General features: G+C 39.6%; 1 protein-coding gene across 15 annotated transcripts in view; it reads right to left on the reverse strand.

Moving 5' to 3' along the window:
• cadpsa (Ca2+-dependent activator protein for secretion a) overlaps positions 1–22,389 on the reverse strand; it is a 573,081-nt gene that overhangs the window by 113,513 nt on the left and 437,179 nt on the right. For 11 of the 15 annotated variants that reach the window (XM_072582444.1, XM_072582443.1, XM_072582445.1 and 8 more), the window contains 4 exons: positions 17,842–17,998; positions 16,435–16,576; positions 2,798–2,932; positions 131–286 (listed from right to left, as the gene is read on the reverse strand). In XM_072582444.1, coding sequence (XP_072438545.1) covers positions 131–286; positions 2,798–2,932; positions 16,435–16,576; positions 17,842–17,998 — 590 coding nt within the window. The remainder of the gene's footprint in view (positions 1–130; positions 287–2,797; positions 2,933–16,434; positions 16,577–17,841; positions 17,999–22,389) is intronic. The other 4 variants (XM_072582448.1, XM_072582454.1, XM_072582458.1 and 1 more) reach the window with 1 other exon arrangement.

Raw genomic sequence — 22,389 nt, forward strand, 5'->3', positions numbered from 1 at the left:
AGGCATCTTTCTTTCTAAATGTGCAATTGCTAACCATACTTAAATCTTATGATAATTCATTAAATAGGGATTATGGTCTCAGATGAATACTTGTTGGATTTGTTTTCCATTGCTTTGAAGAAAGGCTAACCTCTTAACACATGACTCAATCATATCACTGGACATGAGCTTTAGTCTTTGCTCCAGATGTTTTGCAAACTCCTCCTCTGGCCAATGCAGATCTCTAATGAAGGTCTGCAGAGCATCCAACTTCCAGAATAGATCTTCTGATGTTCCTGAGCCATTGCTGAAAAAAAAAGAGGAAAAATATTCATCACAAACAGTGTCAGGCCACTGACACCAATTATGGAGACTGTAACTCAATGCCTGGGGTGCACAGCAGTCTTAAGCAAAGGAAAAATGTTGGGCATAAGGTCTCCACAGTCAGAGATTGGATTTTTTTTTATCATACACCTTATCTGGCTTGTAGTCTCATGCTATGTAAATACTTAAGAATTCATCCAACTGCAAAGGAAAAGTTTTAGAAATTGTGGAGAACAAGTCAATTAATTAAAAGTGTATGGTAAAAAGTAACCTGGGATTATAACCACGTGTGGTTATTTTGTGTTGTGATTTCATGCATACTTGGCATATCTCTCAAAAACAAAAACAACTAGCTGTTGGGGATCAGGTGGCTTAGTGGTAACTAGTGGTGGGCGAGGGTTTGCTATTCCCTTGACCTGTAACAATTTAGGCCCCTCAGCCAATAGCTGTCATATTTTGGGCCATTCTACGTATATAGTTTTGAAATACTCGAATATGCATCTCCTTAGAAAATCCTGAACAGCATCGGAATATGGAGGCTAATAATGACCAATACCGTTTGGTGATATGTACCCAAGTAATTCAGATTTCTAGCAGCTTGGCTTCACTGTGAGATTTGAAACACATTTTCTTGTCTCATAAAATGCATCCTCGCAAACCACTAATGCCAACACTGTACTTTTTTTTTAGATGTTGTACACACCATGCATTACCATTAATGCTGGCATCATCTTCAGAAACAACATATGGCAGCGTACGTTTCCAATGTGATGGATGCCAGCTGCACTGAAGTAATGAATGCTTCAGAGCGAGGAGAAAGCTACTGTGGGATGAGACCATATCCCAGCATGCCAAGGTAACCCTCACCTTGTGGGAACTCTGTGGTGACAGGAACATATTCCTAAGAGGTTTTTGTTTTGGGGATTTTTATCAGCAGTATACTGAAATTACGTTCGAGTCATTTATCTACCGTGTGAAAGGCTTTGGAAATATTTCATTGGAAAGATTGGAAATAGTCCAGTTCCATTGGAAAGATATAGCATCAAACATTTTGTAATCTACTTAATTTTGACATAACATATCCATGTCACAACAAAGCACTTTCTGTGAGCATACTGATGTTGAAAGTCAATACTTCTGGAGAACCAAGAATACAACCACACAATCCAGGATTATAAACTCCATGTGCTATTAGTCTAATTTCTCTCAAGCACTATAAAAAGTACACTCCGTCCTTAACAAAATAAATCTCAAGAGCCCAGTTCTGTGTGTGTTATAATGATTTCTATAAAGGTCTCATAATATAATATATATTGCAAGTAAATTGAGAGACATCATTCAGTATTCTAAAATCTGAGGTAGTGCTAAAACAGAGAGCCTTGTAATGAGAATGGGGTGAACTATAATTAGGTATCATTGTGGTTGTGAACTTAGCTTTCCTGTAATGATTGATCCATATCTTTCCAAACTATCACACAGCATGCAAACAGAGGAAAATGGAAACGTAGTTATGTTTTCCATTTTCGCGCATTTCCTAAACTAATCTTCCACATAGTCAACCCGGCATGAAAATGCTTTTTATTGTTTTTGGAATGATTCCACTTTGCAGTGCCGTATCCTGTGCTTTGAGCAATTTAAACACATTTAAACTGTTAAATGTGCATTCATGTTAACAACTTTACACATCACTTTGTTAAAATGTTTCCTTTTAAATAATTCAAATCAGGGGCATTTACAAAAATGCAAAAATTATAAGGCATCAACCATTGTTGCAAATGAAAACTAAAACCTTTTGTTCTGTTTCTTGTTTCTTGTATAAATAATTCCTATTTATACAGTAGTGCTATTAGCAGCCAAACACTAGTGTAGTTAAACCACTGGATATCATTTCTCACTCACTGAGATTTAGGAGTGCTGAATTCTGCCCTAGCATAACCAATATTAAAGCTTCTCCAGGTACTTTTGATAATCTGTCAGACACTGAGTAGTGTAATGAGATGTTTACATGCTTGGTATGGCAAAGATGTGGCTTGCAACCACAGAGGAGCTGTGCTAGAACGGCATAGTTTTATAAATTCATCAGTGTTGTGTGAGACCTGCTGAGTTGTATATTGGCTATATATGAAAATGAAAAACACTGCTGAGAGAATTTTCTACTCTCAATACAGGCAAACATCTTTGAATTAGATTTTTATTAGGTACAGGTTTCCAAGTTATCTTCTTGCAAAATGTGGGGAAGAATGTTTGTTCCAAATTGCAATTATTGAAAATATTTATAAATGAGGAAAACATAATTTTAACTTTCTAAGTATGGAAATTGATTATTAATTATTTTTATGAAAAATAAGAAGGACATCATCACAGAAGGGTTGAATAATTTCTGCTTTAATTTGTTCTTGCCTACCTACTTAATTGCAAACAATGAAATAAAGGACAGATTCATGCCAGGTTACTATAAGCGAGAAATCAGACCTAACGTGTATTGAATACACACTCAGCATCATATATATTGGCGATCCATGACGAAGCAGAAAAACTAGGCATTTGTGGGAGGTTAACTGGTAGATTTGGTACTTTGGGGAGATTCACATTTGGTAGATTCACATTGGGAAGATTACTTGTTAAACTCCTGTGGAAGAAACAGACAGAAAGAAAATACCATAACAGTGACAATGTAGATGCAGATGTGGAAGCATGTATGACACCCCTAAATAAATCTGCAAAACTACTAAAAACTTCACAGCAATTAAAACTCATTACCAACAAAAACTCATGTTACTTAAGCACGTGAAATGTAGGTTTGCTGTGGATTTTCTGACTCTTGCAGTAGCAAGAAGCAAGCAAAGTTAGAGGAAATACGGGTACCACACATCAAGGGGCTTAGAAGCAAATAGGAAGATTATTGACAGAAACAAAAATCATAGCTTGAGGCATGAAAAATGTTATTACATCTAAATAATCACTAAATGAAAATAATCTTTGTTTGTTCTCATGTTTCATGAATGTGGTGTATTTTTAAATTTGTAAACATAGTTCTGCCTTTACAAGTATCCCCTCACCAGAATAATGAAGCTTTATGTTATTTCAATTTACTGGAAAAGCAAAAATCATTTTCTAATCCCAAGAATAGTCAAATTTCAAAAGCATTATGCTAATCTATAGAAGTGTAGAAAAAAAAATCACAACCATTGTGTTGCAAATATGTTTAGGAAATCTCTCATTCTAGAACTATCAAGTAAATTAATATATTTTGTTAGAGACACAATAATCACAAAAATAGGATAATGAGGATCTTTTGTGTACTAATTTGTCATCAGATTTAATTGGTTTATATGCATACAATGTATGGTTCATGGAAATACAAGTTAAAGACAACACTTTGGAATTAATATAATTTGTGTTTTTAAAACTTTAAATTGATACAATATATGAAATAACTAAAAGTCAAAATCATGCCTATGTCAGTGAAACCAAAAATAAATCACTAATGGAGTGAAATACACATATTCAGAATTCCTAACCATGCTAGGAACAACCCTTATTTTTATGTTCTGGGCGTATAAAACCACAAATGGTACATTTCATAAGAGAAACAGACACTGCATTGGAACCAGAAGATCTAACTAACCTTCACACCTGACTACACGTCAATAAAATGACTACTTTACTACAGATAACTTCTAAGTAACCTGTTCAGAAATGTTATCACACACTCCTGGTGCAGGTTGGTCTTGAAACCGAATCTCCTTGCTTATGAAAATCTGAACTAAAGAAACTCAGTCTGAGTGCGGGTTTATTCATATTATTGTAATAATAATATCACTATGATGTTAGAAATTGAATCCTCTAACAATGTAGTTACCCTTTGACGTTTACATGTCTCCATGCAATGGCTATTCTCAGTTTGATAACAGATTCACTCCATTTGAGTTACTGATCCCTGGAACGGTGCAAGCAGCAAGTCTTGAAACAGCATGTGAGCTGCGCACCCCAGAACACCAACAGCACCAAGAACTGGAGCAACGCTTGGGCTAAAAGCCTTGGATCAGCGCCAGGAAGCAGTCCTGGAGCAGCGCATGGGCTGCGAACCCTGGAACAGCTGAGTAGCGAGCCCTGGAGTAGCGCGTGGGCTGCCACCACCAGAAAGGTGTGGGCAGTGAGCCATGGAGCAACGTGGGGAAGCAACCCCGGAGCAGCGCACAGGGCGGAGGCCGACGAGGGGTAAGCGATCCTGGAACTTACCTTGAAGCAGCTGAGTGCTGGTGCAAGTGGAGTGGAGGCTTAGAGCAGAGCGGGGATAGGTGTTGGATTGCAGTCTGGTGCGGATAGTTAGATCACGTGCAGAGGCCCTGAGCTGAGATGCTATAATGTAATGTTTATTTGAAATGTCCTATCTTACTTAATGTCAACCTTTTAATGATGTCCTATTTTAAATTATTTTTAAACTCTAAAGTAATGCAACTAGTTTTATTCCTTGGTTGTATCCAACATTTGTACCTAGGTAGTTGTAGCTAAGATGTCACTATAAGAGGGAGACATTGTAAAAGCTTTTCACTTTACTCCTACAAAGATGTACACAGGACAACAAAGGGTATTCTATTCTATTCTATTCTGAGTATCTGAATTTAAAAGATCCAAGGTTTTGCGCTGTATACACACACTGATGCCTTAGACTCATACCAAGTACCAAAATAAAGATTTAATCGGCAATAGTAAAGATCAACCTGATCAACCTAGGAGGTTCTAGTTCTCTTACATTATCAGTTCTTAACCTGCAAATTGGCATTTATTCAAAAAACTGAAAACAAAAATCAGCTTATTTCTTCAGATGAATAATATCTAAACAGCACTCAGGCTACAGTAGCCTCAATTTTGTAATGGGACAGTCTGCCTATGAATTATACCATCAAAGGCTGTCAAGGTATGCATTGACTGCAAACTCTGACATTCATTTGCATTATATTTAGATCACTGTGCCCTCTTCAGGCACAACTGGGGACAGTCATCAGAGGAAACCTGGGTTCCATTTAGAGGCAAAATGGGGAATGAATCAACTTTTTCTCTGAATTACTACAATTTCAGGCAGTACTGGCAGAAGGGCAGATGAAAACAGGTTCTATCTACTGATTAATACTGATAACTACTATAAAATGTGATATAGTTTTCGTATAAGTTCAGCAATATTGTAAAGTCAAATCACAATGCACAGCTGGAATCTCTAATACTCAGCAGAGTAATGAGAATATATACTGTACAAGCAAATTACAGATACTTATTTGTATAGATGTCAGGAATACATGGAGAACAAGCCATTTGGAAGTTCTAGTCAGAACTGGTTCGAAAGTAGAAGGCAGAGGGAGGTGATGCAGAGTTGCTTTTCAGACTGGAGGCCTACGACCAGCAGTGTGCCATAAGGATTGGTGCTGGGTGCACTGCTTTTTGTCATTTACATAAATCATTTGGATGTGAACATAGGGTGTATAGTTAGCAAGTTTGCAGATAAGACCAAACTTGGAGGTGTAGTGATCAGTGAAGAAAGTTACCTCAGAATACCACGGGATTTTGATCATATGGGTCATTGGGCCGAGGAGTGGTAGATGAAGTTTAAATTAGAAAAATGCGAGTTATATCAGCACAAAATTAGTAGAGCCAGGGAGGGAAAACCAGTAGGAATGATTTATTTTCAGAAAGCTTTTGATAAAAGTCCCATTTCAGAGGTTATTGTGCAAAATCAAAGCATATGGCATTGATGGCAACATATTGGCATGGATTGAGAATACAGGATTGAGGTACAGGGTGTATACAGGATCAGAGATTAGGAATAAATTTGTCATTTTTGGAGTGGAAGGCAGTGACAAGTCAGGTACTGCAGGGATCACTGCTGCAGAGTCTAGACTTTTGTGCTCAAGTCAAAAAGTGAGATTTGAGCCCGTAACCTCAGGCTCAAGGAACATGAATACTGCCAACTAAGCGATAGCTGACCCCTACAGAAGATCTACCAAGACGACGAAGAAGCCCAGATTGATCATTTTTAAAGCTTTCCTTTATGGCTTTAAAATCAGCCGGAGTGCTCTTGTGAGTTTTACAAGAGAAGCTGTGGCTTTCTCTGCCCTGGATTTCCCTGAACCCCCAGAGATCCGGGTTCAATTCCCGCCTCAGGTGACTAACTGTGTGGAGTTTGCACGTTCTCCCCGTGTCTGCGTGGGTTTCCTCCGGGTGCTCCGGTTTCCTCCCACAGTCCAAAGATGTGCAGGTCAGGTGAATTGGCCATGTTAAATTGCCCGTCGTGTTAGGTAAGGGGTAAATGTAGGGGTATGGGTGGGTTGCGCTTCGGCAGGGCGGTGTGGACTTGTTGGGCCGAAGGGCCTGTTTCCATACTGTAAGTAATCTAATCTAATCTAATCTAATCTCTCAAAAGACTCTCACCAAATGCTCTGATCCATTCCTACTCTCAGGCCAATCATTTGGCAAGGGCTGCAGGATTTTCCCAGAGACAGTGGTCAATAGGATGATAATGAAGCTTGTGATTAAAATCCTGACCTCGCTCTGTTGCAGGCAGGCAGTAAATTAAATCACTAGTGTGCTTTCCATTTGCAGACCAGCTGCGAGTTAAAATCCACTTCCTGCGTTTGGCAATTCCCATTTGAAATGACATACTTTGATCCTGATCTGCTGCAGAGCAGCAACTGCTTTTGGATCATCACTCAAAACTTTTCTATATCTTAGTCAGGAGGGGCAATTGGAGAGAGGTGGGAGTGGGTATTGTCATTGGCGTGTTACTTCAGGAGGTAGACTAAGTTTTCATCAGTCTAATATTTTCTGGGTAACTATTCAGGCAAATATTCCAGAAACAATACAGAATCTCAGTTACAAAAGGTACCAGGGAGCAATTGCCCTATGCAAGTACAAACATCTTAGGCAATTATCACAGAGTTCAGTCATTGGACCTTCATAGGGTTCCAATAAAATCTTGGGTTCTGTGTCCTATCTCTGTCATTCTGGAGATTAGAAATTTTGGGCCATAATTTTCAGATTTAAGGTAGATTGTTTTGCAAGCTTGTAAAAAGTTTTATTAAGTCCTCAGTTTACAGAATGTACAAATCTTTGCACCACCATTGTATAATCAGTAAAATGTCTTAAAAGGGATAAAACTATAAATCAGCTTCACTGTGGAATGTTGAACCAAAAGAAGTCTCCTTGACTGAACTGCTGTTAATATTTTTATTAAGTATTTTTCTTTTATTTTCCTCAAATTATTGGGTCATGTGCCCTTTGACTTACAATTCACATGATTACTGTTCATGTGAGAGTCTGCCCAATGAGTGCTGGCAGGTTAGTTGTCTATTAAGGAACCTTAGCTAATTCCCAGCCCTTTTAATACTTAGTTTTCACTGAGTTAGACTTGAAGTGAAGTCATTTGAAAGTGATTATGAATAGGATCTCTTGTGATTTTCTCCCCTGTCTGCGGACAAGAAGTGCACACACCCAATAAAAAAAATCTCAAATTTCAGCAGACAAAGCAATGTAAACTTTAATTGTTAGAATGGATTCTCCACCTCTAGTTGCCTAGAAAGCATAAGCCTGGAGTCATATGAAAACCACAGTGACTAACAGAGGGAAATTCACATTTCTGATAAATATTAGTGCATCAGTTCGATGTTTACAACAAAATATTTAATTTGCAAATCATAGAGTCAGAGAAACTTAAGGAAACTGAAGGCCATCACACATTATGGCTGTGGTGGCTTATGGAAAGAGCAGCAATATTTATTCCCACACTAGCTTTTTACCCATTACCTGGCAAACCCCTCATCCTTAAGTAAGTATCCAACTCACTTTTAACAACTTTTATGTAATTGGCTTTCACCACTTGTTCAGAGAGAGCATTTAGCTCCCACTAACTCTCCAATAGTGAAAAAATCTTATCTGCCCTCGAGATCTTTTGCCAATGATTTTAAATCAATGACATTTGGTTGCTGATTCACTCACCAGAGGGATGACTTTACTCCACCTACTTAATCAAAACCTCTGATCAACTTGAAATATATTCAACAGGGCAACTACTAACCTTCTTTGTCTCAAGAGAACTGTCCTAATTTTGCTAACCTTTCCACAAAACTGAAGCTACTCAACCCTGTTAACATCCTGGTAACCCATCACTGTTTCCTTGCTTCATCATCCTTTCAAAAGTGTTTACATATTTTCTGGAATGTGGTGCAAGAAATGTATGTAATACTCCAACTGAAGGATAACCACTGATTGACAAGGTTTCAGCAAGGCCTCTTTGTTTTTATGTTCATTGCTATTTCTTATATATTCAAGTAATCTACATGCTTTTTTAACCACCTTATCGACTTCCCATGCCAGCTTTAAGGATTTGTGAATATGAATACGAAGACCTCTCTACTCAGCTGCATTTTACAGGATTATGCCATTTATAAAATACTATCTTTCCATGTCAGTCTTCCAAGGTGCATCATTCATCCCTTCTAACTTGTTGAATTCTGTCTGCCATGCTCCTACATATTGCACCACCTGTCGTGATCCTGAAACCTATAACCACCCTCAACGCTGTTAACTATCCAAGTTTCATATTATCTGCAAACTTCATAAGGTTGCTCCTGAAAGTAATTTATAAAAAATTGATATGAGTAATGAACCCAAATTGATCCTTGGGAAACATCAGTTCATACATGTCTACTTCATAAATATGACTTCATTAAAGAATTCAATCAAGTCTGTTACGCATAATTTGTCTTTCACAAATTTATACTGATTCTCCTTGGTTAACTCATACCTTTTCAAATAGAAGTTTGATTTGCTTTTGATAATAGTTTCAAATAACTTTAAAGTCTTGTTGTTAGGCTGACAATCTACAGTTTCCTGTTTGTTTAAATTCATTTAATTCAAATTCTGGCTGTTGATAGCTAAGCTAGCATTTATTGCCCATCTCCAATTGCTGTTAGGTACATGGTGCTGAGCTTCAGCTCTTTGAATCACTGCAGCCTGTGTCATGCAGACACCTATTGTGCTGTTAAGGAGGATGTCTCAAGATCTTGACCCAGCAGCAATGAAAGAACAGCGATATATTTCCTCGTCAGGATTGTGTGTTTTGGAGAGGGACTGTTACAGACAGTGTTCCATCATGTTTCTGTTGCACTTATTCATCGGGTTGGTAAAGGCTTTCAAGGCCTTTGGGTTTCAAAGGCACAATCTAATGGGTTTTGGTGAGCTATTGAAACGCATAAATGGTATACACTGGTGCTGCTGGGGTCAGAAGTGGAGTGAGTGAATGCTGAAGCTGTTAGATCAAACAGGCTATTTTTTCCTGGATGGCACATGCTTTTTGAGTGATAGTGGAGTCACACTCATCCACACAGGTGGTGAGTATTGCATCACACTCCTGACTTGTGTCTTACAGATGGACAATAGTTTTTTGGGGAGTCAAGAGGTAAGTTATCTGCCACAGAATTTACAGCTTATCACTTGTTCTTGTAAGTGCAGTATTTATATAACTGGTCCAGTTCAGTTTTTAGTCAATGGATAGTGATAGAGGGGCAATCCAGCAGTGATTACACAATTGAATATCAAGGGAAATACTCAGATTCTCTCTTATTGGAGATAGTCGCTGCATGGCACATGTGTAGATGGCAGTGACATGTATGGTGCAAATGTTACTTACCCCTTAAAATCCCAAGCCAGAATGTGGTCTAGGTCCTGTTGCATTTGGACATGGACTGCATCAGTATCTGAGAGTTGTGAATGGGGCTGAACATTGTGCAATCATCAGCGAACATCTGACCTCTGTTCTTATGATGGCACGGAGGTAATTAATTAAGCAGCTGAAGATATTTGGGCTGAGGACACTACCCTGAGGAACTACTGCAGAGATGTCCTATGCCTGAGCCAATTGGCCTTGCATAACCACAATTATCTTCCTTTGAGTTGACTTCAAACAATGCATAGTTTTCCCAAATTCCTAGTGACTCACGTTTTGCTAGGGCTCCTTGGTGCCACCATCACATGTTACTTTGATGTCAAAGCCAATCATCTTCATTTCATCTCTTTTATCCATGTTTGGACCAGGATTGTAATGAGGTCAGGAGCTGATGGCCTGCAGGAACTCAAACTTAGCTTCTCTGAGCAAGTTATTGTTTAGTAAGTGCTACTTGAAAGCATTGTCAATTCCACCCTTTGTCATTTTGCTGATGATTGAGAGAGGGTAGTCATTGGTCATGTTGGATTTGCCCTGCTTTTTATGAACAGGACATATCTGGGCAATCTTCCCCATTGTTGGATAGATGCCAGTGTTGTAATTTACTGAAACAACTAGGCGAGGGGCTTGCTTAGTACTGGAGCACAAATCTTCAGTACTATTGCCAGAATGTGATCACAGCCCTATACCTTTTGCTGTATTTTGTATTTTCAGCCATTTCTTATCATTACACGGTGTGAATCAAGTTGACATGAGAGACTGAGGAGCAAGCTAAGACTGATCGTCCACTTGATACTCGGCTTAAGATAGATACTAAATGTTTCAATCTTGTCTTTTGCACTGATGAGCTAGGCTACTCCAAGATTGATGTTGGGGATATTTATGGAATCTCATTTTCCAGTGAGTTGTTTAATTGTCCACCGCTATTCACGACTCCTTATGCTGCTTTGTATGCAAGTAGTCATGTGATGTAACTTCAATGGATAGACACTTCTTTGTTTCAGGCATGGTTGGTGCTGCTGTTACACTTTTTATTGGTGGTAATGGTAGAAAGGGAGCTAGGCCAGGTCATGAGTTATTAGATTAGATTAGATTATATTCCCTACAAACAGGGCCTTTGGCCCAGCAAGTTCACACCGACCCTCTGAAGAGTAACCCACCCAGACCCATTCCCCTTTCACTCTACATTTACCCTGACTAATGCACCTAACACTATGGGCAATGTAGCATGGCCAATTCACCTAACCTGCCCACCTTTGGATTGTGGGAGGAAACCAGAGCACCTGGAGGAAACCCATGCAGAAAAAGGGGGGAGAATGTGCAAACTCCACACAGTCACCTGAGGTGGGACTTGAATCTGGATCCCTGGCACTGTGAGGCAGCAGTGCTAACCACTGAGCCACCATACCACCCTAAATAGGTTGTGGTTGAATATAATTCTGAAGCTACGAATAATCAAGAATGTCTCATGGATGACCAGTTTTGAGTTGATAGTGCTAAGCAACATCCCTCTCCCCTTACTTGAATAATGGGATAACATTAGCGATCCTCCAATCCTCGACTACCCCAAAGAGGATTAAGATTGTAATCACTTCTTCTGGTATTTGCATTCCATAGAGATCATGGTATTTATCAACATTTGGTGCCATGGACATTTTTAATACACCAAATCTATTATTGTTGTATCCATAACCTCCTTCTCCTTGTTTAATTGCAAGTTTCGTACCATCCATTCTGTTAGTGGGGGCAGATACAAAACACTGGTTTAATATTTTTACCATTGCCTCTGCCTCACACAAATGATCATGTTTAATGAAGTCAGTTTCCCAACGTTTCAAAAACTTAACTCACAGCCTAATAACTAAGCTACTGTAGAACCTTTCTGGTCATAATGGTTTGGTTTCAGGGTGAAGAGTTTGAAACTGAGTAATTAGAGATCAATGAGAAAAATGCCACTGTAGGGTGTAGTTCCTTGTGTAATTTTACTGGGATGAAGATACTTCGGCCCATTAATTTAGGTTGCTAAATGTTATGAAGGAAATAATATTCTCAACAGTGCACTAAATAACTGGAAGGATAGGAAAGTGATGATGTAGTAGTAATGTCACTGGACTGGTAATCCGGAATCCCAAGCAAGTGTTCTGGAACATTCCATGCACCTCACGAAATATGAACTCAATAAGCAAATCTTGAATAAGAACATGTTTATATATTTAGAATATAGAATCTCCATGGTGTGGAAACAGGCCATTCAGACCAACAAGTCTACACCAACCCTCTGAAGAACATCCCACCCAGATCCATTCCCCTACCTATCCCGGTAACCAGCCATTTCCTATGGATAATGGACCTAAACTACACATCCCTGAACACTATGGGTAATGAAAGTGAAGTCGCAGGTAGATAGGATAGTGAAGAAGGCGTTTGGTATGCTTTCCTTTATTGGTCAGAGTATTGAGTACAGGAGTTGGGAGGTCATGTTGCGGCTGTGCAGGTCATTGGTTAGGCCACTGTTGGAATATTGCATGCAATCCTGGTCTTCTTCCAATTGGAGAGATGTTGTGAAACTTGAAAGGGTTCAGAAAAGATTTACAAGGATGTTGCCAGGGTTGGAGGATTTGAACTATAACACCCAGTTGGAGGCTGAAGCGTGACCTTATAGGGGTTTACAAAATGATGAGGGGCATGGATAGGATAAATAGGCAAAGTCTTTTCCCTGGGGTTGGGGAGTCCACAACTAGAGGGCATAGGTTTAGGGTGAGAGGAGAAAGATATAAAAGAGACCGAAGGGGCAACTTTTTCACACAGAGGGTGTATGGAATGAGCAGGTCGGACTAGATTGGGTTGGGATATCTGGTCGGCATGGATGGGTTGGACTGAAGGGTCTGTTTCCATGCTGTACATCTCTATGACTCTAATTTAGCATGGCCAATCCACCTAACTTGCACATTTTGGATTATGGGAGGAAACTGGAGCACCCAGTGGAAACCCATAAAGATACACGGAGAATGTGCAAACTCCCCACAGACAGACAGCTGAGGCTGGAATCAAACCTGGGCTCCTGGCACTGTGAGGCTGCAGTGGTAACCCCAGAGCCACCGGGCCGCACCTGTAACCATTGTTGATTGTTGTAAAACCCATCTGGTTCACTAATGTCCTTTAGAGAAAAAACTATGTTGTCCTTACTTCGTCTGGCTTACATGTGACTCCAGACACACACCAATGTGGTTGACTCTGAACTGTCCATGGATAATTATGGATGGGCAATAAATGCTGGCCTAGCCAGTGATGCTGACATCCTTTGAATTACTGAACACAAAATATATGAGAGTAATTTTCACTGAGGGTGTCAGTGGAAAAACTGTCACTTGTCTTTTGGCCCTGCACACCCTGCCCAATTTTGATTTTTGTTAACTTAAGTGGAATAGAAAGTTGGGATAGGAGTTATAACCTCATTGACAATTAGAAATTTTCCGCTGCATTCCAAACAATGATGACCCCCACGGTTTCCAATTCATGTATCTTTATCCATTGCTACTTTACATAATTCAATATGTGTATGCTTAATTAAGTTTGCAGTTTTAAAACTTAGTCTAGACCTGAAGCAATAAATAAACAATTTGGGCTCTAAATGATCTTTTCACTCTTGGATACTTTAAATCAATCTGTTATGATTTTTTGCGACACACCACAGGAGTAAGTGGGTGTTGAATCCAGGCCCTCTGGCTTGAAACTAGAGACACTACCGTAGCACCATCAGAGTCCTACCTTTTCCCTTTCAAGTTTCTGATCAGAACTTCGGTATTTTACCTCAAAACTCTTCTCTTTTGCTTTCTAATTTAAAGTCACTTCAAGCTCTCCTATCAAAATTATTTCCCAACCTGATCTCACGAAAGTAACAACCTGAGTTTTGATTGGCATTGCAGCACTCAGACTTTCCAACCACGAGTCTACCTGCTGATTACATGAACCGAAAAAGTGAATCACTGCCAAACTGCATAATTCTTGAGTCATACTCCCCACTTGTGGCAAGTATAGGTTTTGACGGTCTTTAGGTTTGCACACTGTTTTCAGAGTAGGCACTGGAGTTCCTTCAACTACTGCAGTCAACAAGGGATTGGGTACAGTTATGGTGGTGCTCGAAACAGAATTCTAAGACAGTGTACCAGCAACAATGAAGGAACATAATATTGTTCCAAAACAACATGGCAGTTTACTCGAAGAGGATCTGACTGATATTTGTGTTCTCATGAATCTGCTGGCCTTGTCCTTCTTGGTGGCAGTGGGCACAGGTTTGGAAGGTACTGCAAATTGTTGTGAATTGTGGCAGTGCATCTTGAGATTGTACACACTGGTGTCACTGGTCATCAGTGCTGGAGGTGGTGGTTGGATGTCAGTGAAGCAGGTTGTTTTCCCTGGATGGTTTCACACTTTTTCAGTGTTGCTGGAGCTGTATTCGTCCAGGCAAAAAGATAGCATTCTATCATGATTTGTGCTTTACAGATGGATGGACCTAATTTGGAGAGTTAGAATCTGAATTACTCACTGCAGAATTCCTCACCTCTGACCTTTTGTAGCTAAAGTATATATGTGGCTAGTCTAGTTCAATGTTTGGGAGAAAGTGAGGACTGCAGATGCTGGAGATCAGAGTTGAGAGTGTGGTGCTGGAAAAGAACAGCAGGTCAGGCAGCATCCTGCTCCTTGGATGCTGCCTGATCTGCTGTGCTTTTCCAGCACCACACCCTCGACTCTTGTACAATGTCTGGTCAATGGTGACTCTACAATGTTGATCATGGAGATTCAGCAATGGTAATACCATTTACTGTCACGGGGAGATGGTCAGATTCTGTCTTGTTGAGTCTCTGTTCATTGTTTAAGTGTCTACTATTGTTCCTGACAGATGCAGCAGGAAGTCAAGATTAGAGTAGTGCTGGAAAAGCACGGCAGGTCAGGCAGCATCTGAGGAGCAGGAATCTGCCTAGATGCAGCAGGAATGTCTGCTCCTTTGATTGAATGATTGCTTAACACTGTTCATTGGATACTGCTTCAGTTGTTTTGTGTGTAAATAGTCCTGCATTGTGGCTTCACCAGGTTGACATCTCAACTTTAGGCACACATCATGCTGCTCCTTGCATAACCTCCTGTACTCTTCATTGAACCAGAGTTGATCTCCGCCTGTCTCTAATGGTAATTTGGTGGTTATGCTGAGTTATGAGAAAGTTGAGTACAATTCTGCTGCTGCTGATGGCCCACAGTGTCTCAGGGGTGCTCAGCTTTGCCTTGCTGAATCTGATCAAAATCTGCCCCATTCAGCCCATTTAGATACGAGGCGGAGGGTATGCTGAATGTAAGGATGGGACTTTTGTCTCCAAAGGGACTATGCTGTGATCATTCCTATTAATACTGACAAGGATAGTTACATTTGCCACATGCATTGCTGGTGTTCAACATGGAATACTGACTCATCAGTTGATGGAGCGTGGTCATGTTCAACCTGATCCCATGAGACTTCATCGGGTCTGGAGACAATTTGAAGATCCCTGGGGAACTCTCTCCCACGTCTGGTGGGTCTATCCTGCTGGTGGGACAAGACATGCCCAGGCATGGTGGTGATAAAGTAAGATTTTGTGAATGTGAGAATGACTATGTCAGAATGTTGATTGACTAGTCCCTGTGACACTTCTCTGAATTTTGGAACTAGCCCCCAGATGTTCTTAAGGATGACTGTAGGTTTGACAGGCTGCTTGCACTCTTGTCGTTTCTCATGCCTAGGTCAATGATCCTTTCTAGTTTCATTCTTCCTTTAAGCTTTTTTGTGTGTTTGATTAGTAGTAGCTTGATAGGCCACTTCAGAGGGCATTTAAGAATCAACCACAATGCTGCGGATCCTGAATCATAGGTTGGCCAGATCAGGTAAAGGAAATGGATTTCCTCCCCTTAAAGATATTAGTGTGTTAGATAGCCTTTATAACAGTGGTTCTGTGATCACCATCAGGCTTGCTTTCATTTCTGCATTTATCTTAAACTTCACTGGCTGCCGTGGTAGGATCTGCACCACATTTGCAGAATATTAGCCTGGCATTCTGGATTACTGATCTATCAATCACTATGTTGTCGTTCTCCCTATTTATTAAGAGCTAGGGAAAGTAATCTATTGAATAGGAGTTAATAGTGATAATGTGGAACCAATCAAAACTTAATAAGTAAAATATTTATACCAAACTAAAAACATTTCAATTTTACAACTTAGAGTTTTCCTTTAAGTTGAACGTTGACTGTTAATTTACTTTTGCATCAAGATGCTATGCTTCTTCACATTTTAAAAAAAAATCCTGATATTGGAAATTTAGTCACAATGTGTCAATCTTCATCCATCAGCATCCAAACCCAAAATATATCAAAGGATGTGCCCTTACTTTACAGGTTCCCATGATTCTCGGTCAAAGCCCCTGTGAATCGACTGTGCAATTGATGACTCCATCAGGTCGACGTATCTAACCACAAGAGGAGCGAAGACATCTTGAAGGTGTTTGTGGAATTTTCCATTTAACAGATTGTCTAAAATTGAGAATTAAGGAACAGATTTATTAATTTGTATTACTGGGAACACAGAAGATTAAAGTGGGCTACTCAGTCCCTCGTGCCGACTCTACTTTTTAATTAGATCATGACTGAGCTCAACCCACTTTTGCTTCATAGCCTTGAAACCCTTCACAAAAATCTATGTCAGTCTGAAAAGTTCCAATGTCCAGATTCCAGTGCACTTTGGTGCTAATTGCCTAAAGTTCTACCACCTTCTAGTTTAAAAAAAAGCTTTCTGATTTTACCTCTGAATGACAAAGCTCTAATTTTACGATTTTATACCCTTGCTGTTGAAATCTGTAGCAGAGGAAATAGTTTTGCCCACATTCGTGCTATCATAGTGTTTTTTTGTAAACAGTTTATACTCAAGGGAATTCTAGAGTTCATACAAACTTCTGATTATTTACACCTCTTAAGCCCTAGTATCATTCTGGTTAATCTGTAATTCATTTTGTTCAAGGACATTTTGATAATAATGTTGGGTAGTACTCTCTGAAGAACCAGAATAACAAGATATATTTTAAAAATAATTCACTGTCTGATTAGTGCAATCATTATGGAATAAAGATTTGTCAGCACGTGGTTTCAGGAATGAAGACAGTGCATCTTCAACATATAACTGAATTGAGAATCTGAAGACCAACCTGAAATTGGACCTTAAGCCTCATCTAAATAAAAAAGCATGAGCCTTATTATACCACCAAAAGGTAGCTTGCCCTGGAATAAATTCCAGCAGCAATCTCTATTGGCTATAAAAAAGAATGGGAGTTGAGGGAGCACATACAATAGGAGGAGGTCCAATTGTAGCCAGCAATACACATGAGTAATATGCAGCTCCAAGCAAAGCGAAAGTTATTAAGGACTTACCATTCTCTGGTGGTCAATTCTCAAAGGGGTCATAACAATATGCTTCAGTCTATTCATTAGAAAATGTAAAGGGTCTAATCCCTGTTTTTGGGTGATGGAAGTTGGTTCCACCCAAAATCAAACATTAGCCTTCAAAGTTAGTCTTTGTTTTATCTGTTTTATGCAACCAAAAGTCCAATTCCTAGTCTATTACCCCAGCATTTTCTTTACTGATTCTCCCACACATTGTCAAATCTCAATACATGTGGTCTTTTATGCCTAATTATAAACTGATGAAGATTTATTGTAATAGAGAAGAAATTAATTAAGAACACATCAAGAAAATAATAGTGAAGCAGTCAATTAAAAGACATTTATTGGAAAGTGATACATACAATCACTCCTCAGGAAATCATTGAGCAGTTGAAATAATGGAAAGCTGTCCCAGGTGTCCGGGGCCTGTGTCTCTAAAGCAGCATCCATGTCGACTGCAAACAGTGACAAGAAGGTCTCTGCATGTTCAACCATCAAATCTGACCACCAAGCAAAGGCCTTCGAAGAACAAAGCCAGAGGAAAAGAAAATGAATACAAATAACATTTCTTCATCATTTCATAAAGCTGTGTAGTAATCTGGGTTGAGTCTACTTTATAGGGTAGGTGTTCATATTATGGAATCAAAGGAGTTATTGTAAAGAAACAAGCAACCTGATGCTAGGCTTCAAGAACAGTATTATTCTATATCTCTTTCTTAGTCCAACTCATTCTGATGGAGGAGGAGGACTGTATTTCCAAACTTTGTACAGTATAGGATGTTATAATCATTTATCGTCTGAGTGACATACACAGCTAGAATGATCCAAATACGATAAATGTTAATTTTTTTTGTTGTTCTCTTAACAATAACTCACTGGAGTCATGCCATTTACCAGCTTACTACAAGACAATGCTTCTTTAGGTATTTTGGCTATTTTTAGTTTGCACTCCAGATATTCATGCAGCTAGGACTTGTGCATGCTTTCCAGCCTTTGAGGCAGGCTTCCAATGAGTTTAGGGAAGTTACATTCACATTCTGGGTGACGGAGATGTGAATGTGTTGAAAAATGCATGCATGTTTGTCGTGTATCTGTTGCTGGCTAGTAACATGCAACATATGGTGGTGCCGACAATGGAACATTATACAATAATGCTGAGGCAACATAATGCCAGTCTTATTTAATATATATTCCTCTACTTATGTCCTTAAGGCCCTGAAGGACACTAAAAGTATTCTTGTTTAATAATTTATCATATATTTGGGATTATATTTGAAATTCTGGTCAAATTTTTAAAAATTGTTCGAATTATTTTTAAGCTCTTGTTTTGTCTTCGGAGGTCGCTCTTTCTGGAGTCCATCTGGGATGATAATTGAGTGCTGTACATATTTCCGTGGTTTCTGGTAATGTTGGTCTAAGGTCAGGAAGTAGAGTGCACTCATTCACAGGCTGAAATAGAACCTAGAACAAATATCATTTCTAGCCTCACACAGCATAAAAATATAATGTGGATGCTGGATATCTAAAACAAGAGCAAAAAAAGTGCTCAGAAAATTGAACAAATCATGCAACATCTCTGGAAGGAACCTGAATTACCAGTTCAGGTCATTGATCTTTCATTAGAACTATGATGAAAACTTATTGACCTGAAACGTTGACACTCTTTCTAACCCGTCAGCTTCACAGCTCAATTTTAATCATTGCAGGTGACCAATGACCTATCTATGATTGTTGATTTAAGTTTTAGTAGAACCCAGACTGACAGGCCAACCAAGACTGAGAGTTACATCTAAATCTAAAATCAATCCATGGTTTGATTTTTAAAAAAAATCTGATGGTTGACACCATGGGTCACCACTTAGCTGGAATAAGATAAAAGACCCAGAATTTCTAGAAGTGATCAAATGTAATGTAAAAGAGAGTATTTATATTTTAAATTTTCCCTATGTTGGTTTATAAAGAAATCCAATTTCAGGCATATGTCTATTTTGACCTAATTGGTTGCCAAATCTATAGATCAATCTCCCTATTTTCCACAGATATGTTTAGCAAACCCAGTCATTTTCTTTTCTACAGTTAGTAGTGGTGTTGCCATTACCTTTCTTACATTTTCAACTTTGGTTACCTGCAATTTTGTGTTTATCCTACACAACTAAGAGAGGTCAACAATGCTCAGTGATGGGCCGGTTTATTTTGTTCGGTTGGGTTTAAAGTCTGTGTTTCCCTGCTGAAAGTTAGAAGAAAATAATTGCTTTCAGTTGAACTGGGAGTATTATGTGCATTTAAGGGTATAATTGTGTTGCAATCTTTGCGCCAGTGTGACGCAATTCCCATATCACAATGCTTTTACCTTGGAGTCAGGACTGAGACTTAGCAACAATGCAGAAGTTGTGGAGGAAATAGGCTTAGATTAGTTCAGTTTGACATGACAGTGAAAGTTAATTGGAAATTTAGGGTAGTGTCAAAAATGCTAATGGGCCTATTATATGCCTAAGCTGCAAGAGCTGGTGTTGCAAACACCAGTACTTATGGCTGCAAGCTGGTGTTTTGTGACCAAAACACTGCCTGTACAAAATATAGAGACTTCTGGTGTGGACTGCAATGGAAACCATTTTGGCTGCATTGTTAGCAATGTTACAAGAAACATCTGTCAAAATCATGCAGAGAAGGCAGATTGTGATGTAGTCAGTGTGTAATACTGATTTGACTGTAGCAATGCTATTTTCAACCTGAACACTCACCTAATGCTCTCTCTTAACTTCATGTGACTGAACACATGCTCAGCTGAAAGAAGAACCCCATAACGGATCTTTGAAATGCTCATCAATTGCTCCAATGCTAACTGATGTTGGACGTTACTGAACTCAGTGCCAGTTTTTGGTATTTGCACTTTCACTTGGCGTTGGTGAAGTCTATCAGGAGCAGTAGGACATGTGGTAGGGGCTCTGGTCCTGACTTTAAGGATTCTACTCTGACTTTGGATCTTAATAATGAATGCTATGGTACGCATGCTGCTTTGTCAGGATAACAAGCTTTGCACATGATAGGTGTTGTCAATGAGGACACCACAACATCACATGTAAATTCACAGAACCATCACAACAAATAGGGTTCATTCAAGTCCCTCACTGAGTAGCTGGTGTTCACCCCAATACATACAGGAACATCATACTAATAATGACAGTCAGGTTGCCATGATAAATGCCACCAGACTACTGGAGTGTTTAAGCCATGCTTTTGTTGCCTGTACTGCTCTGGATGAGACCCGTGTTACTCTCCAGAGTGCATGGCATGATCGGTTTTAGTCTGCCACATTCTGCACAACCTGAGGACTCAGCCCTTGAAACCAAATATATGATGAATCACTGAGGAGGAGAGTGGAAAGGAAGCAGGGAGATAGGGAGGAGGAGGAGGCAACTAATGCATCAGTTTTCTGAGGGGCTGTCCCTGATTAGATCACATGGTGTGGTATCAATGATGAGCATCTCAACTCCTATTCTACAAACACATCGATAATAACACAACATCCTCTTGTTTACAACACTGAAGTAAAAATCAATACAACACAAACTCTCCAAACCAATATTATCAAACAAGCCTTCCAGTATTCAATTGACCAGTCAGTCAGTTTTGCACATTCCCTTTGTGTCTATCTTCCATATAACTTTGTCTGAGCTAATGCTCCTTGCGCTGTGCAGAACCACTGGCTGCAGCATAACCCACAGAAGGCTTTCTGAAATTTGGAAAGGGTGTAGGTAACCTTACAGTAGTGCTCAGTGTAAGAGGGTGAAGCATGAGTCATATCTGATACATGAGTGATGTAGGCAAAGTGCATAGAATGCTGTGTGAGGGTGGTACTGTAGTTGGTTAGAGATGGCATTTGAAGGGACATTCACTGGCCTTCACCATGCATGCAAGTACACTGACCTTCTTTCAGCACTGGATCCAAGTTCTTAGGGTTACACTGCTGGCATTCACCTGCATAGCTATCTGTTCCCATTGCCTTCTCAGAGTTTGGCTGGAAGGCCTCCTTGTCCTCTGTGGATACAGCAGCCCTCTCCTTCCATTAACCTCATGTACTTTGGCCTGAATGTTGTAGCATGCCTTAAGTGATGTTATGCTTTTCTTGTGCCTTTTCCAAACTAACATTTAGCATCACTTTCAGCACCTGGTCCCATTAAAATATATCTATCCTTTAAGAAATGCTAGCTGGTTTAGTTTGTGATGACTGGCTTGAACTTATACTAGCCTCTGATGCCTTTGAGCCCCCTGCTTAGGAGGCATGCAGCCACTCAGCAATGTGCTTAGTGTTGGCTGCATTCTGCAATCATTTAAATGAGCAGACAGCATGTAGCTTATGCACAGCCTGTATCAAAAGCAATGGGGGATAGGATAATCGCACGTCGTCATCTGTATGACTATTTATAGGTCTTAAAAACATTTTTGTGCCATTGAATAGAACCAGCCAAGGGCAGACTAATCCTTTTGGATGACTTAGGAAGACTTTGCACATTGATTGTGTGTCAACCGTGTCAAAGACTGGAAAACATCAAGAAGGATGAGGAGGGATAGATTTACCTTTGTCACAAAGGATATCATGTGTGACTTTGGAAAAAGTTCATTTCTGTATTGTGGACGGGTTCAAACATGGAACTCCAAGAAAGATGGACACAAATTTGAGAGATGACAATACATTCAAGGACTTCAGAAAAGGAATGTGAAAATTGAAATACCCTGATAATGAGCAAGGATGGAGAACAAGGGTGTGTTCTTTGAGGAGAGAGAGGATGTCAGCAGATTTGAAAGGGAGGACAGGTGCATTTGAGGAGAGAAACATTGAGAATATCAGCTAACATGAGAGCCAGGAAGGAAGGTTTGTTTGGCCAAGGAACTGAAGGTGGGCTTTACGT

The sequence above is a fragment of the Chiloscyllium punctatum genome, chromosome 12 (assembly GCF_047496795.1).
Source record: "Chiloscyllium punctatum isolate Juve2018m chromosome 12, sChiPun1.3, whole genome shotgun sequence".
Lineage (NCBI taxonomy): Eukaryota > Metazoa > Chordata > Chondrichthyes > Orectolobiformes > Hemiscylliidae > Chiloscyllium > Chiloscyllium punctatum.